The 14,696-nt window shown below is 34.6% G+C and overlaps 1 protein-coding gene across 8 annotated transcripts in view; it reads left to right on the forward strand.

Moving 5' to 3' along the window:
• PIK3CB (phosphatidylinositol-4,5-bisphosphate 3-kinase catalytic subunit beta) overlaps positions 1-14,696 on the forward strand; it is a 175,761-nt gene that overhangs the window by 78,913 nt on the left and 82,152 nt on the right. For all 8 annotated transcript variants that reach the window (XM_042998513.1, XM_042998518.1, XM_042998519.1 and 5 more), the window contains 2 exons: positions 941-1,166; positions 7,193-7,416. In XM_042998513.1, the coding sequence (XP_042854447.1) occupies positions 941-1,166; positions 7,193-7,416 (450 nt within the window). The remainder of the gene's footprint in view (positions 1-940; positions 1,167-7,192; positions 7,417-14,696) is intronic.

A 14,696-nucleotide genomic window follows, 5' to 3' on the forward strand; every position in this document is an offset into this window, starting at 1 on the left:
TTTAGATGAGTTTGAGAAGGATTGATAGTAAATCTTTTATGAATGGTGGAATTCACTGGTGAAGCCGTCTGGTTCTGGATTTTGTTTGTTGGGAGTTTTTTTTTCTTTTGATTTTTTTTTTTAAAGGGTTTTTTTTTTTTAAGTTTATGTATTTATTTTGAGAGAGAGCAAGCATGAGCAGAGTAGGGGCAGAGAGAGAACAGAAGCAGGTGCTGCGCTGCCAGCACAGAGCCCAACATGGGGCTCTCACGAACTGTGAGATCATGAGCTGAGCAGAAATCCAGAGTTAGACACTTAACTGACTGAGCCATGTAGGTGCCCCTTTTGGGAAGTTTTTTGTTTTTTGTTTTTTGTTTTATTACTGATTCCATTTTGTTACTGGCAATCACTCTGTTTAGAGTATCTGCTTCTTTCTGATTCAATGTTGGAAGCTTGTTTCTAGGAATTTATCCATTTCTAGGTTTTCAAATTTGTTGGCACATGATTTTTTGTAGTAGTCTCTTATAATCCTTTATATTTCTGTGGTGTCAGTTGTAACTTCTCTTTCATTTCTGATTTTGAGTTCTCACTCTCTTTCTTGATGAGTCTGGCAGATACTCACTTAATGATTTTGCTTATGTATGTGCATTTTATGTGCATTATACTATTACATTAATTACAAAAATGGGTTAATAGTATACATATTCTACTACAAGTTGGTATTTCAAAAAAAACAACCTTAATATATCTTGGAGAGTTTCCTATGTTACCTTTTATTTTTATTTTCACAGATGTATAGTACTTTATTATTGATTTAGTCAATCCTTTATTGCTAAACACTTGGCTTGTTCTATGTTTTTGAGTTTTACAAAGAGTGCTGTAGTAAGTATCTTTGTAGATGTATTTTTATACACTTGAGTAAGTTTTTCTGTTCCAGAAAGTGTCTAATTTTTTCCTGCAGATGTTATGGAAGCAAGTTCACAATTACCCAATGTTTAACCTCCTTATGGAAATTGACTCCTATATGTTTGCATGTGTGAATCAAACTGCTGTATATGAGGAGCTTGAAGATGAAACAAGAAGGCTCTGTGATGTCAGACCTTTTCTTCCAGTTCTCAAATTAGTGACAAGAAGTTGTGACCCAGGGGAAAAATTAGACTCAAAAATTGGAGTCCTTATAGGAAAAGGTAATTTAAGTACTTCCTAGTATTAATTCTTACCATGTTTGTTGCTATATGTATAAACATGTAGTAAGTATAATCTAAGACATTGTAGAGTATGGCCCAAGGACCAATGCTTGTCTGTAAATTGTTAACCAGTCTGAGATCAGGTAAGTATAAAAATTGAGAGTAAATGTTTATAAATTCCTGTAGCAATGTGATATTGCCACAGTATCCCAGGGGTTATATTTTTTGCATCCTTTTCTAGTGACTTATTTTTATTTGCAAAATAATGTTTCTTGGCAGATTGGAAAGAAAAAAGTTGTTCCTTTGTCTCACGTAGTTTGAGAAGAGATACCTTTTCTGAGAGATACATTCTCTGTTTCTTTTAAATGCCTCTACGGTATAAACACAATTTACATACAACTCTCTATACCAACCAAGATTTTAAGCTGATTGATAAATTCCAATATTATTGACAAATTTTACTCCTTAATTTTTCTTTAAGTGGAGTTATTTTTGTAGTGAGTGAAGATAAATTATGTCCATGTTCTTCTTTGCAAATTAATTCCAGGGAGAATTGTGAATAACAAAGAAAATATGGTAGAGTCTTGCTGTAATAATCATAGCTGTCTCAGGGGCAATGGGATATCAGTATCCTGCTTTAGACAAGATACTAACTTGAGTTAAGTACCATAAGAGGTTAACTCTGGAAGAGACTTGAAGTTTGTGTGTTTGTTTATTTTTGAGTAGCAGTTTTTGGTTGTTTTCATTATTTATTTTATTTTATTTTATTTTATTTTATTTTACTTTATTTTATTTTATTTCATTATTTTATGTTATGGTATTTTATGTTATTTTATGTTATGTTATTTTAATTTAATTTAATTTATTTAATTTAATTTAATTTAATTTTATTTTATTTTAGAGACTTGAAGTTTAAATACAAAATCAAAATATCGACTGGTGGTTGTTGGATTTGGATTGGCCTCTGCATTGATTAAATTCACTGTTACAGGATAATATAGTACCATCCCACTTAGGATTATACATATCTTCAAGATAATCTAGTGCCATCTCCTCTAAGAACCATGCCCTGTGAGATTGCATTCTTTGATGGTGACCTATAGCAATTCAGGCTAACTAATGATTACAAATGTGGGACTACACTCTTCCCTCTGAGTACATAGAACAGAACCTTGTTGATTTACTGAATGACAGCCTGGTATTCAAAAAGTGTTTTGTTTTGTTTTTGTAATTTTTTTTTAAGTTTATTTATTTATTTTGAGAGAGAGAGCACAACACATGTGAGCAGGGGGAGGGGCAGAGAGAAAGGGAAAGAGAATTCCAAGAGGCTGCATGCTCTTAGGGTAGAGCCCAACTTGGGGCATGAACCCACGAACCTTGAGATCACGACCTGAGCTAAAATCAAAAGTCAGATGCTTAACAGACTGAGCCACTCAGGCACCCCTTAAAAAGGTTAATTACTTTAGAGGATAACTAGTTTGCTTTAGGCAATATTTTTTCCCCCTTAAATAGGTTTGTAATTATTTACCATACAAAATTTTATTTTTTTCCCTAAGATTTTATTTATTTATTGTTAAATAATTTTCATGCTCAACATGGGTCTTGAACGCACAGCCCCAAGATCAAGAGTCACACACTCCACCAAGTGAGCCAGCCAGGTACCACCCAAATTTTCTTATATATTAATGACCTCAGTAGAGAGCATTCCTTTCTATTTGCTAGAGCTCCAAAGACCTTTTTGATAAATTTTAAATTCTCTATTACAAAAAATCTCCCCTTTGAATTGAAGAATATATGGAAAAGTAAAAAGAATAAACACAGTCTTATCCAAGACAAGAATATTCACTGGCAATATTGAGATAAAGTTTTTTCCAGATGGCTGTGTGTGTGTATGAAGATATATAACTTTTGTATATTTCTATGCTGATATAAGGAAGTAGATCATAACCACACTGATTGTTAAGGAAGCTAAAATATTTGATAACCCAAAAGGTTAGCAGCAGAGAGAGAGCTAACTTTTGTCAGGATATAGTTATCTTTTGAGATGTAACATGTTTTCAAAACTGAAATCTCTGCACTCTCTTCTAGTCGTGATCTCCAAAATATATGAGCTCATTAGCCACTATTAACCTCTACATAAGCTTGCCAGACTTAGCAAATAAAAATATAGTAGATTGAGATATTAAATGGGATATACTTCCTGATAAAAATCATTCATTGTTTATCTAAAATTCAAATAGAATTGAGCATGCTGGTTTTTTATTTAGCAACACTGACTTTGCCCTGCCACAATGCAGGGATTATATAGATGTAGGTATAGGTATAGGTGTAGGTATAGGTATAGGTGTAGGTACAGGTATGGGTAGATGTATATCTTGAATTTCTCTTTCTATAAGTAATGTGACCATATTTCCTTCTGTATCATAAAGCTTATTATATAAAAAATTTTAATGCAGTGTGCCCTGCAGTTTGATTGATCAAATGCAAAGAGTGTTTTGTATTAACTTGAACAGTTTTTAAATTCTTAACTATGTATAAATTGTATTTTAGATTTTCAGTGCATCTAGGAAACCTGATGTTGATGATCATATACACAAATTCAAGTGTTAACATTAATTTAGGAGTTTGAGTAATTCTGTTTATTATTTTACAGTGAATTTTTACTTTCAATACCTAACAAGTCAGTTTTTGCCATTGCTAATTTGTATGTGGTGACTACAACCGGCACTTGGTGAGGTCATGCCTCCTGGGAAAACAATAAACAATTATTTCAATTTAACTTCAGGAACAAGTTTGCTGCCTCCTCCTCCCCAAAGAAAACAATAGATATAATTGCCCTGATGGGTCTAAAAATACCTTTTCCTGAGTGATAATATATTTGATCATTTTATTTTTTATGTTTATTCTAAGTAATTATTTACAGAGCTGCTCTTTGGATTCTGATTATCCTCTGTAGTGAAGGTACCTGTCACCCCTGCATTCATTTCTCCAAATACGCATTAGGAAATCTTGATTGGAGGATTTTGTCAGCATCCTGAAAAACATGTTTGAATACTCCCTTATTTTCCCCGACCTATAAAGTTGTGGTATAGTTTAAAGTGAAGGATGTCTAGAGTCTGGAGGACTTTAACAGTGTCTTTAATGTGAAGAAATTATTCACTCAATGCTTCTTTTATATTAAAAAATTATATTTGATTCTAAGCTAAATAATATTCTTATCTTAAAATTTAAGGTTTGTTGGGGTGCCTGGGTGGCTCATTTGGTTAGGTGTCCAACTCTTGCTTTCAGCTCAGGTCATGATCTCGTGGTTTGTGGGTTTGAGCCCCATGTCTCTCTCTCTCTGCCCCTCCCCCACTCGCTCTGTCTCAAAAAAATAAATAAATAAACCTAAAAAAAATAAAAATTTGAGACGTATTCCTAGGAGCAGTTGGGAAACTATTGAAGGGATTTAAATAGGGGAGTAACATCAGATTTGGATTTTTGTTTTTTTGAGAGAGCAAGAGAGTGAGTGCATGAGTAGGGGAGGGGGAGAGGGGCAGGAGGAGAGAGTGATAATCCCAAGCAGGCTCTACACTCAGCATGGAGCCCAATGAGGAGCTCCATCCCATGACCTTGGGATCATGACCTGAGCCAAAATCAAGAGCTGGACATTCAACCACTTAACCAACTGAGCCACCTAGGTGTCCCCATCATATTTGCATTTTATAAAGAATAATTCATATTGGAAAATGGAGCATGGGTTGGAGAGATTAAGACTGGGAGTAGAGAAATTAGTGAAAAACTGATGTAGTAATCCATGGGAGGGACAATGATGGACTGGGAATAAATTAATGGCTGCAGGAACTAGGAGAAGTAGACAGGGTTGAGAGACATTTAGGAAGTGGTTTAGACGTGATTTTTAGTAGATAAAGGGAGATAAAGAGTTTGATTTTTGTTAGACGTATTAGGTACACATTTCCCTTTCCTCACCTGTGATACCTGTGTCTGTGAGTAGAAAGAGCTTCAGCTGTGCTGGCAAACAAGCTCCAAAATCCCTCAGCTAGTCTGCATAAATTACAGTTCTTTCATGGCTGAATAAGAGTGTATATTTCCATTCCAGATCCAAAACTATCCAGGAAATTATAATGTACTCTCAAGATTTTACCTTTGCTGCATTCATTATGCGGCTTAACCATTTTTATGTTTTTATATTTAGTACCACAGATTGATTCTAATATTTATTTTTGAAATAATAATTGTTTTAATACGTAAAAGAAAATAGACAATGGAGATAAGTCCACTGTCTAGGTAACCCTGATTGACATGCATATATTCAGATAGTATAGATTCAAATGAGAGGGTATTAAATGGCCTTATGGAACAAATACTAGCAGGCTGCTTCCCTGTACTTCTGTCCTCAGCACTGTGAAATACTGTCATCATCTCAGGTATCTTTTCAGAACAAAAATGTATACATATTCTATATTCTTTCTTTTGAATTTGCATAAAAGGAATCTTGTGAGACTCATTTTGTCCCTGCTTTTTACATTTAACTTACCTGGAGCTTTTAATGTAACAATACCAATCTAATCTATCCATTGATCACTTCTACTACCATATAATGTATATGGATGTATCTCAATTTTAAAACTAGGTCTTAATGATTAACTTTATTTCCAATTTTTTAATCATTATAAACAAAACTACAGTGAACATTCTTGTACTGTTAACAGTACGTTGTACAAATAATGTACTTCTCTAGGTTTTTGGAAATAAAGACCACCCAATGAGAACAGACTATTTACTCAGAGCTTGCTATTATAGTAAAGGAGCTTTTTGTTTGTCAGTGACCCAAAGGCAGGCAGGGGAGTGAAAAAGTGTTATGCTAAAGAAGGGGGAATGCCTCTTGTATGGCTGATTGGAAGTTGTTGGCCAGAAGCTGGAGGTGGGGGTCACTAGAAGTTGGGCATCTTATGTGCATGATTTGGGGGTGCATATTTGGCACTTACTGGCTAGTACTGGGTCTCTCAGGTTAAAATTCCCGTTGGCAGAATTTTGAGGTCAAAGAATGTATGTGTATGTTTATAATTTCTAATATTAAATAAATACGCCTTCCAGTACAGGGTGTTGTTAAACTTTAAAATGTTTGCCATCTTACAAGTAAAAGTTTATGTATACAAATTTCTGCATGTTTATTTGTTGTAAATTTCTAGCATTGTTTATTAGGATAATGATAAGTTTATGAAAAGGTTGCTGTATTTAGTTGTCTGCATGGTAGAAGTGGTTCATAATTAAGTACAGTGAAGAATAATTTTATATTCATGAGATTTTTGACTGATATAACCATTGTTGAAAAATCACAGTGAAACCTAAGTTTAATCTATAAAATGTAAATTTACTGAGCCTTAAGTAAAAATGTGAGTTTTAAAATGATTAATTTAAAAGTTTTCAGATTCTTAGGCCTTCTCAGATATGATAAACGTGATTTTTACTTGGTTTGTAAAGAAAAACTGGATAGTTTATAGGTGGTTTTATTTAATTTTTGAGTTTATTTCTTATTTTGAGAGGGAGAGAGAAAGCATATGAGCATGTGTGCATAAGTGGGGAGGGACAGAAAGGAGAGAGAGAGAATCCCAAGTAGGCTGCATGCTGTCAGCAGGGAGCCCCATTTGGGGCTCCATCTCATAAACCTTGAGATCATGACCTGAGCCAACCCTTAACCAGCTGAGCCACCCAGGCGCCCCTTATATGTGGTTTTAAAATGTGTATACTATTTCCGTGATTATCTTTATGAAACTGGTACCTAACTACATTTCTTTGAAAGATTTCAAGTTTGTCTTCTTTAGAAAGCTGATTGTGTGTTCATCTTCTATATATGAAATGTGTTATTTTATCTGGATATTCTTTTGATCCTTGTGTAATATTTTCCTACCCAGTTTTGTTTTCTTGATAAAAATTGAACGTCCAGTATATTTGGTTGGATATATTTTGTATTTCTTGTATTATTATTAGCTACTCAAAATGACACTGTAAAAAAATTTGTTTAGGTCTACATGAATTTGATGCACTGAAGGATCCTGAAGTGAATGAATTCCGAATAAAAATGCGCAAATTCAGTGAAGAAAAGATTCAGTCACTTGTGGGATTGTCTTGGATGGATTGGCTAAAACAGACGTATCCACCAGAACATGAACCATCCATCCTTGAAAACTTAGAAGATAAACTTTATGGAGGAAAGCTCATTGTGGCTGTTCATTTTGAAAATTGTCAGGTAGTGTTGTATTATTTTAAGAAATATTTTGTAATCTGTGATTTTACCTGAATGCAGCACCAATCTTAGAAGAGGTTCTTGCTCACTTGGTAAATGCTGTTACAAAGAGCATTTTTAGATTTAAGATGGAAATTTTAGCATTAGGTGTGATACATGCTTTGCATGTATATGATTTTTGATGCAATGTTATATTAGTCTAGATTGGGTTTGGAAAATTGCAGTTTTTGAATGGTTTTTATACTTAAAAGGGATGTAAAAAAACTCAAGGAATTTTTAAGAGATGTTAAAGAAAGAGAAAAAGAAAAGAATATTGACAAAGACTCATAGGTTGTCAGCAAAACCTGGGTCTTTACAGAAAAAGATTGCCAACCCCAGTCTAGACAGTGTTTTTTAGTTACTGGGTTTTCTCATGTGATTTTGCTCTTGTCTATAAAATGAAAGCTTTGATCAAATGATCTCTTTTTTCCATATTCTTATATTTGCATTCTTTAAATATGTAATTAAGTGCTGATATGGAATTGGGCATTATAATGGAGTGTGTATATACAGTTAATCCGTATCTGAATAGTCACAGTTATTTTAGAAGCCAGATTATGGTACTACCTTTGTATATAGTATGGTCATTTTATCATCTAGGATCTGGCTTCGAATTAGGGTAGGAGTTCAAGAATATTTTGTGCTGTTCTTTCTTTAATTACTCTGATAACAACAATGATATAAACCATTTTAGTAAACATTCTATATTAAGCACTTCACCATACTAAGAGCTATGAAAGGTATTTTTGTTATAGTCTCCACTTTTAAATATTAATTTTTTATTTTTTTTAGAGAGAGTGCGAGTGGGAGAGAGGGACAGAGGGAGGAGAGAGAGAGAGAGAGAGAGAGAGAGAGAGAGAGAGAGAGAGAGAAGCTTAAGCAGTCTTCACACTCAGCGTGGTGCCTAATGCAAGTCTCGATCCCACGACCCCAGATCATCACCTGAGCCAAAATCAAGATTCAGACACTCAACTGAATGAGCCACCCAGGCACCCCTTTATTCTCCACTTTCAAAAACAACTCTATAAAGTGTTATCATCCTCGTTTTATAGGGAAGAAACTGAAAGGGAGAGAAGTTTTTTGTATGTGTGCCAAGGCCTTATAGCTGGTCTGTGGTATAGCCAGGATTTTCTCCAGATGTTTCTGGTTTTATTCAGTTCTGCCTCCTTCCCAACAATATGTATCTAAATATTTGTAGGAACAAATGCAAAAGCAGGAGCCTGCCTTCTGGCCTTTTACAAAGGAAGTTTATATAGGTTAAAAAAAAAAACACAACAACAACAAAAACATTTGATGCTGTATCCTGAGATATGTTCAGACAGAAGTTCAATTAAACCAAGATTTGGATATTGTAAAATCTCAAGATCAAATTTAAAATACTGTTTAGGGAATTCTGCCCTCTTGAAAGAGCTGGAATGCTGATAGGTGACTAGAATTCAACTTGAAAACACTGGCTCAGGGCAATTTGCCCATCTAGGTCAGTCTGCATTTCATTACTTATGGGTCAGATCTCTACTGGGTGTACATATCTTAATGTAATCATCATTGTAAAAAAGTATGTGTGAAAATAAATGTTTTGAAATTAAAAGAGAAATGGAGATACTGTAAAATCTTAGTGGATTCCAAGCATAGAATACTTTTTCAATTTTATTTATATATATATAAATATATATATTTATTATATATATTTATATATATTTATACATATAAATATATATTTATATATTTATATATAAAATATATAAATATATTTTATATATAAATATAAATATGTATATTTATATTTATATATGTAAATAAATATATTTATTTATATATGTGTATATATATGTATATATATATACATATACATATATATATGGAGAGGTTTTTTGTTTAAGTTTTTAATAATTCATTGCTCATCAGGACAAGTGCACTCTTTAATCCCCATCACCTGTTTCACCCATCCCCCCACCTACCTCCTTTCTGGTAACCATCAGTTTGTTTTCTACAGTTAAGAGACCCTTTCTTGGTTTCTCTCTCTTTCTCTCTTTTTATGCCTCCTTGCTTGTTTGTTTTGTTTCTTAAATTCCACATATGAGTGAAACCATGTGGTGTTTGTATTTCTCTGACTGACTTACTTTGCTTATCATTATACTCCCTAGCTCCAACTGTGTTGTTGCAAATGGCAAGATTTCATTCTTATGAAATCTTCATTTCATTCTTTATTTCATTCTTCATTTTTATGGCTAAATAATATTCTGTTGTGCATATCCCATCTTCTTTATCCATTCACCTATCAATAGACACTTGGGCTATTTCCATAATTTGACTATTGTAAATAATGCTGTTATAAACATGGGGGTGCATATATCTCTTTGAATTAGTGTTTTTCACTTTTTTGGTAAATACCCAGTAGTGTGATTACTGTGTGTAGAGTAGTTTTACTTTTAACTTTTTTTTTTAATTAAAAAATTGAAAGCATTTTTTTCTATCTTTAAATTTTTGAGGAACCCTCATACTGTTTTCTGCAGCTGCTGGACTGGTATAATTTCTCACCAACAGTGCAAGAGAGTTCCTTTTCTCCACATCCTTGCCAAAGACTTGTTTCTTGTGTTTTTGATTTTAGCCATTTGACAGGTGTGAGGTGGTATCTCATTGTGGTTTTGATTTGAATTTCCCTGATGATGAGTGATATTAAGCATTGTTTTGTGTGTCTGTTGGCCACCTGTATGTCTTCTTTAGAAAAATGTCTATTCATGTCTTCTGCCAATTTTTTCATTGGATTATTGGTTTTTTAGGTGTTAACTTGTGGAAATTCTTTTTTTTTTTTTTTTAGAGTTTATTTATTTTGAGAGAGGGAAAGAGCATGAGCAGGGGAGGGGGAGAGAGAGAGAGAGAGAGAGAGAGAGAGAGAGAGAGAGAATATGAATCTCAAGCAGGCTCCGTTCTTTCAGCCTAGAGCCCAATGTGGGGCTCCATCTCATGAACTGTGAGATGATGACCTTAGCCGAAAGCAAGAGTCAAGATGCTTAACTGACTGACTCACCCAATTTGTATAAATTCTTTATATATTTTGGATACTAACCCTTTATTGGATATGTCATTTGGAATATCTTCTCCCATTCTTTATATTGCCTTTTAGTTTCATTGATTGCCTCCTACACTGTGCAGAAGCTTTTTATTTTGGTATAATCCCAATAGTTTAGTTTTGCTTTTGTTTCCTTTGTCTCAGGGGACCAAAAAGTTGCTATAGCTGATGTCTGAGTAATTACTGCCTGTGCTCTCTTCTAGGATTTTTATGGTTTCCTTTCTGACATTTAGGTCTTTAATACATTTAGAATTTATTTTTGTGTATGGTATAAGAAAGTGGTCCAGTGTCATTCTTTTGAAAGAAGCTGTCCAGTTTTCCCAACATCATTTGTTAAAGAGACTGTCATTTTCTCTTTGTATATTATTTTCTGCTTTGTTGAAGATTAATTGACTATGTAATTGTGGGTTTATTTCTGTTTTTTGTTTTTTTTTTGTTTTTTTCTGTTGATCTGTGTGTGTGTGTTTTTGTGCCAGTACCATCCTGCTTTTTTTTTTTTTTAATTTTTTTTTTTAACGTTTATTTATTTTTGAGACAGAGAGAGACAGAGCATGAATGGGGGAGGGTCAGAGAGAGGGAGACACAGAATCCGAAACAGGCTCCAGGCTCTGAGCTGTCAGCACAGAGTCCGACGCGGGGCTCAAACTCACGGACCGCGAGATCAGGACCTGAGCCGAAGTCGGCCGCTTAACCGACTGAGCCACCCAGGTGCCCCAGTACCATCCTGTTTTAATTACTACAACTTAGTAATATATATTGCAGTCCAGATTTGAGATGCCTTCAGCTTTGCTGTTCTATGTCACATTTGCTTTGGCTATTTGGAGTGTTTTGTGGTTCCATACTAATTTTATGATTGTCTGTTTTAGTTGTGTGAAAAATGCCGTTGGTATTTTGATAGGGATTGCATTAAATCTGTAGATTGCTTTGGATAGTAGAGACATGTTAACAGTATTTGTTCTTCCAGTCCATGATCATGGAATGTCTTTTCATTTCAATGTATCATCCTCAATTTCTTTCATCAGTGTCTTATAGTTTTCAGAGTATAGGTCTTTCACCTCTTTGGTTAGGTTTATTTCTACATATCCTATTATTTTTGGTGCAATTTTACTTTTTTTTTTTTTTTTTTTTTTTAGTGTTTATTTGTTCTTGAGAGAGAGAGAGAACATGAGCAGGGGAGGGGCAGAGTGAGAGAGGGATGCAGAATCTGAAGCAGGCTCCAGGCTCTGAGCTGTCAGCACAGAGCCTGATGCGGGGCTCGAACCCACAAGCTGTGAGATCATGACCTGAGCTGAAGTCAGATGTTTAACTGACCGAGCCACCCAGGCACCCCTTTTTGGTGCAATTTTAAATGGGATTGTTGTCTTAATTTCTTTTCTGCTGCTTTATTATTAGTGTATAGAAATGTGTATAGAAACAGATTTCTGTATATTGATTTTGTATCCTGTAACATTACTGAGTTCATTTATCAGTTCTAGTAGTTTTTTGGTCGAGTCTGTAGGGTTTCTATATATAGTATATCATCTGCGAATAGTGAAAATATTACTTATTCTTTACCACTTTGGATGCCTTTTATTTCTTTTTTCTTGTCTGATTGCTGTGGCTAGGACTTCTAGTACTACAGTGAATAAACGTGATGAGAGTGGACATCCTTTTCACGTTCCTGGTCTTAAGGGAAAAGCTCTCAGTTTTTCACCTTTAAGTATGATCTTAACTGTGGGTTTTCCGTATATGACCTTTATTGTGTTGAACTATGTTCTATCTACTCCTAATTTGTTGAGGGTTTTAATAATGAATGGAGGTTGTACTTTGTCAAATGTTCTTTAAGCATCTGTTGAATTGATCATGTGGTTCTTATCCTTTCTTTTATTGAAATGTTGTATCATATTGATCAATTTGTGAATATGGAGCTGCCCTTGCATCCCTGGAATAAATTCCACTTGGTTATGTGAATCATTTAAAAAAAATTTTTTTTTTAATTTATTTATTTCAAGAGAGAGAGAGCTAGTGAACGAGCACTAGCAGGGTAGGGGCGGAGAGGAGAGACAGAATCCCAAGCAGGCTCTGCACCATTACTGCATAGCTCAGTGTGGGGCTTGTGCTCACAAACAGTGAGATCATGACCTTAGCCAAGATCAGGAGTCAGATGCTTAATCGACTACGCCATGGGGCACCCCATCGTCATTACTGCTAATGACCAACATTAGGAAGCAGCATGTGGGAATATTAAACTAAGCATGAGATGAAGTGTAACAAAGCATACATATAGGTTAAAAAATGATTTTCATAGGATTGTTAGGGAGAACTACAGACAGCAGTTTCTTTGAAAAACGTGAAATTTTAGATCACCACATAGTCACTATCAGCCAGCATAGAACAGGGCTCTTAATAAGCAAGATAAATATAATCATGGAATTATCATGTTTCAGATTTAAAGAACATTAGTCCCAACAGCCAAACCACAAAGGCATTATTTTTAATTCCAGGAGTCATAATTTATTAAAGATACCAATAAACCTGAGCATCGTTTTCAAACCTGTGTTGTTTTCTTTTTTAACCTCACTCAGCATAAGTTAAATGAAATTATTCTCTCAATTAAGGGATGGGGGCAGATGGCATTTGAAATTGTCTCCTGTGTGTTAGGGAACAGGGCAGGTTGTACAGAGGGTAGAAGGAGGTGGTGACTATACTTTCTGGGAATTTTTGAGAATATATCAGAAGCATGGGCAGAAATGTGAGAACAGTGAAGCATACAGTAAAACTCTGAAGAAGTATTTCTTCACCCATCTAGACATTATCTGAGTTAGCCCAGTTGTCATGATATATATGTCATCACTAATTAATTGTATCCCTTCCTGTGAAGCAGAAATATCTATCCCACTCATACGCCCAGTGTCTTTGTTGCATAGTCTCTCATATATAGTTGTTTGTAATCATTGAGCAATACAATGCAAGCCAGTTCCTCAGGAAAATTACAAGTCTTTTAAAGGTGCAATATTTTGTGAAGTATTTCAAAGAGATGTTGGAAAACTGCTCGAAATACAAGAAAAACCAGTTGACTTCTGACCAGTCTAATTAACATTTATGTGAAAAATATGAACAAGGGTGGTGAGACACTGGTAGTAATTTAGAAGACATGAATTTTATCATCAAGAGATTAAGATTGGTCTTTGAAGGAAAGTTTTGAGCTGTTGGTACTATATATAATGGGAGGGTTACTGGTGCTAATCCCTTTGCATTCAAAAAACCAGGTATGGGGGTGCATGGGTGGCTCCATTGGTAAATGTCCAACTCTTGATTTCAGCTCAGGCTTGTGGCCTCATGATTCGTGAGATCAAACCCTGCATTGAGGCTCTGTGCTGACAGTGTGGAGCCTGCTTGGGATTCTCTCTCTTCCTCTCTCTTTGTCCATACCTTGGCTTGTGTGTGCGTGCTTTCTCCCCTGCCTTCTCAAAAAAAAAGAAAATCCATGTATAACTTTTGACCCACGTAAAACTTAGCTACTAATAGATTCCTGTTGACTGAAAGTCATATTTGGTTTACACATATCTAATATATGTATTATATACTATATTTTTACAATAAAGTAAGCTAGAGAGAAGAAAATGTTATTAAGACATAAGGAAGAAAAAACACATTTATAGTATTGTACTGGATTTGTATTTAAAAAAACATAATTAGGTGGACCCACACAATTCAAACCCATGTTGTTCAAGTGTCAACTGTATATCCATTGTCTCAGTTGTATCTTTCATAACTGATTATGAAAGATTCATATTTCTGTTGTTTTTTTTTTGTCTATTTTTTGAAGTTTATTTATTTATTTTGAGAGAGAGAGAGAGAAGAAAGGGCAGAGAGACAGTGAGAGACAGAATCCCAAGCAGGCTCTGAGCACTGTCAGCACAGAGCCCAGTGTGGGGCTTGAACTTACAAATCATGAGATCATGACCTGAGCCAAAATCAAGAGTTGGTCACTTAACTGACTGAACCACCCAGGCACCCCTGTTTGTTTGTTTGTTTGTTTGTTTTAATCTATTTTTAAATTATGTAGTGTGTGTCTTACTGATTTGTACAAGTTCTTGGTATTTGGGGGGGTAGTGAATTTTTGTCATTCATAGGTGTTGGGTGTGTATTTTCCCGAAGTGTGGCTTATCTTTGTTATTCTTTTTGTTATGTT

This window comes from Panthera tigris, chromosome C2 (assembly GCF_018350195.1).
Source record: "Panthera tigris isolate Pti1 chromosome C2, P.tigris_Pti1_mat1.1, whole genome shotgun sequence".
NCBI lineage: Eukaryota > Metazoa > Chordata > Mammalia > Carnivora > Felidae > Panthera > Panthera tigris.